Genomic DNA, 2,503 nt, shown 5'->3' with positions numbered 1-2,503 from the left:
TTTTGAGACGGAGTCTTGCTCTGTTGCCAGGCTGGATGGAGTGCAGTGGTGCGATCTCAGCTCACTGCAACCTCCGCCTCCTGGGTTCAAGCAATTCTCCTGCCTCAGCCTCCCGAGTATCTGGGACTACAGGCACACGCCACTACGCCCAGCTAATTTTTGTATTTTTAGTAGAGACAGGGTTTCACCATATTGGCCAGGATGGGCTCAATCTCTTGACCTCGTGATCCGCCCACCTCGGCCTCCCAAAGGGCTGGGATTACAGGCGTGAGCCACCATGCCCAGCCTACTTCTTTTTTTTTTTTTTCGAAGTCCAGAGTTCAAGACGAGCCTGGGCAACACGGGGAAACCCAGTCTCTATTAAAAATACAAAATATTAACTGGGCATGGTGGCGCACACCTGTAATCCCAACTACTTGGGAGGCAGAAGCAGGTGAATCAATCACTTGAACCCAAGAGGTGGAGCTTGCAGTAAGCAGAGATCCTGCCACTGCACTCCAGCCTGGGCAACAGTGAGACTCCATCTCAAAAAAAGAAAAAAGTAGCCAAGTGTGGTAGCATTCACCTGTAATCCCAACAAGTTGGGAGGCTGAGTCAGGAGAATCACTTGAACCCAGGAAACAGAGTTTGCAGTGAGCTGAGATCATGCCACTGTACTTCAGCCTGAGTGAGAGAGTGAGACTCTATCTCAAAACAACAAAAAATTAATACTGCTGTAGTCTTCAGATACTATCTTTCTACAATTCCTCTTAATGTGGGGTTTTGTTTGTTTTGAGATAGAAAATGGCATGATCTTGGCTCACTGCAACCTCTGCCTCCCAGGTTCAGGCAATTTTCCTGCCTCAGACTCCTGAGTAGCTAGGATTACAGGTGAGAGCCACCACACCTGGCAAATTTTTGTATTTTAGTAGAGATGGGGTTTCATCATGTTGGCCAGGCTGGTCTCTAACTCCTGACCTCAAGTGATCTGCCCAAAGTGCTGGGATTACAGGCTTGAGCCACCCTGCCCGGTGGTGTGATCATGGCTCACTGCAGTCTCAATCTCCTGGGCTCAAGCAGTCATCCTGCTTCAACTTCCCTAGTAGCTGGTACTACAGTAGGGCGCCACTGCACAGGAGTATAATGTGGGATTTTTAAATTTTTGAATCTTAAATAACTGATGACAACCCAGAGAAGTAATTAAGGAAGTGTAGAGATTGAAGGCCCAGGAAATTCTTAAGAGACAATATGAACCTTTTGATCCCAAAATCACACCAATAATAGGGCTTGACAAGTACTGTGGCACAGTTTACTAGAATCACTGGAACCGGTTTTGGCTGTAAAGTTTTGCACAATTTACAGTCGTCATTAAAAAGCTGACCCCCAATATTTGTTTTCCTTTAAGCAAACAGCAAAATCCAAGTCTACGTTGGGTCACTTATGGTGTTTATAAAAGGAGTGCCCAGAATGTCTCACTAAAACCCCAGGGTCTTTGTAAGGGATCTTCCTCTTTTCCCTGTTAACCAGCCCTGAAGAATGGGTTCCTGATTTAGACCTTCCACCACCCCAGCCTCTGCTGGAGTAGCAAAGGTCCCACTCCCCGTAACCTGGCTGTCATTAGTCAAGTGATTACTAGAAAGAGCTTACAGCAGGTCAGGGCAAACATCTAGCAGAGCATTGAAGCGGCCAGAGTCCAGGAATGTTATAGAGGCCGCTTGCATCCCACTTGCCCACAATCCTGCCCCCGCCACCCAGAGCGCGGCTGGGTCTTCAAGGCATGTACCCACCTCCGGCCAGAAAGGAGCGCAGCCAGTAGAAATCCCTGCGGGCTGTGGGCCCTCCAGCTCCTGCCGCCTGCGGCATCGCGGGAGGGGGGTCGGCCGGCGCCAGGGCTGCTGCTGCCGCCGCCGCCGCCGCCATCAGGACCAGGGTAGTGTCAGGAGCCTAGGCTGCAAAACTTACACAACACCGGTCGGAACCATAGCCCGACCAGATGGCAACAGGAGGCCGACAGCCCCGCCTGCGGGGCGGAATAACACCAGGCGGCGCGGCGCGGCGCAAGCTGATGGCGTATAGCAGGGGCGGGGCCCGAATCACGCGCCGAGGGAATCGGGCGGGAGGGGCGGGGCCCGGACGCGGAAGGGGGAGTCACCCAGACTTGTAGACCTCCCTATTCCGCCTCACCTGGCGTTGCTACTTCCGTGCTCTCTGCTCTGGCCCCTTCTGTTCAGACGGAAAAAGGGAAACGTGGGCAATGAGATGGTCCCATCAAAACGCACAACCTGGCCTGGCGCGGTGCCTCATGCTTGTAATCCCAGCACTTTGGGAGGCCGAGATGGGCGGACCACCTGAGGTCAGGAGTTCGAGACCAGCCTGGCCAACATGGTGAAACCCTGTCTCTACTAAAAATACAAAAAGCCGGGCGCGGTGGCTCAAGCCTGTAATCCCAGCACTTTGGGAGGCCGAGGCGGGTGGATCACGAGGTCAGGAGATCGAGACCATCCTGGTCAACACGGTGAAACCC

At 52.7% G+C, this 2,503-nt stretch overlaps 1 protein-coding gene across 5 annotated transcripts in view; it reads right to left on the bottom strand.

Moving 5' to 3' along the window:
* SLC25A16 (solute carrier family 25 member 16) overlaps nt 1-2,503 on the bottom strand; it is a 63,882-nt gene that overhangs the window by 51,635 nt on the left and 9,744 nt on the right. For 3 of the 5 annotated variants that reach the window (XM_037733201.1, XM_017513693.2, XM_017513689.2), the window contains exon 1: nt 1,767-2,052. The exons of 1 other annotated variant lie outside the window; for it this stretch is intronic. In XM_037733201.1, the coding sequence (XP_037589129.1) occupies nt 1,767-1,899 (133 nt within the window). In that variant the 5' untranslated portion in view covers nt 1,900-2,052. Of the gene's footprint in view, nt 1-1,766; nt 2,053-2,503 lie in introns of those variants that run through there. One more of the 5 variants, XM_017513692.2, reaches the window with a different exon arrangement.

The sequence above is a fragment of the Cebus imitator genome, unplaced genomic scaffold (genome assembly GCF_001604975.1).
Source record: "Cebus imitator isolate Cc_AM_T3 unplaced genomic scaffold, Cebus_imitator-1.0 Scaffold499, whole genome shotgun sequence".
NCBI lineage: Eukaryota > Metazoa > Chordata > Mammalia > Primates > Cebidae > Cebus > Cebus imitator.
This window is presented reverse-complemented; position numbering and strand designations above follow the sequence as displayed.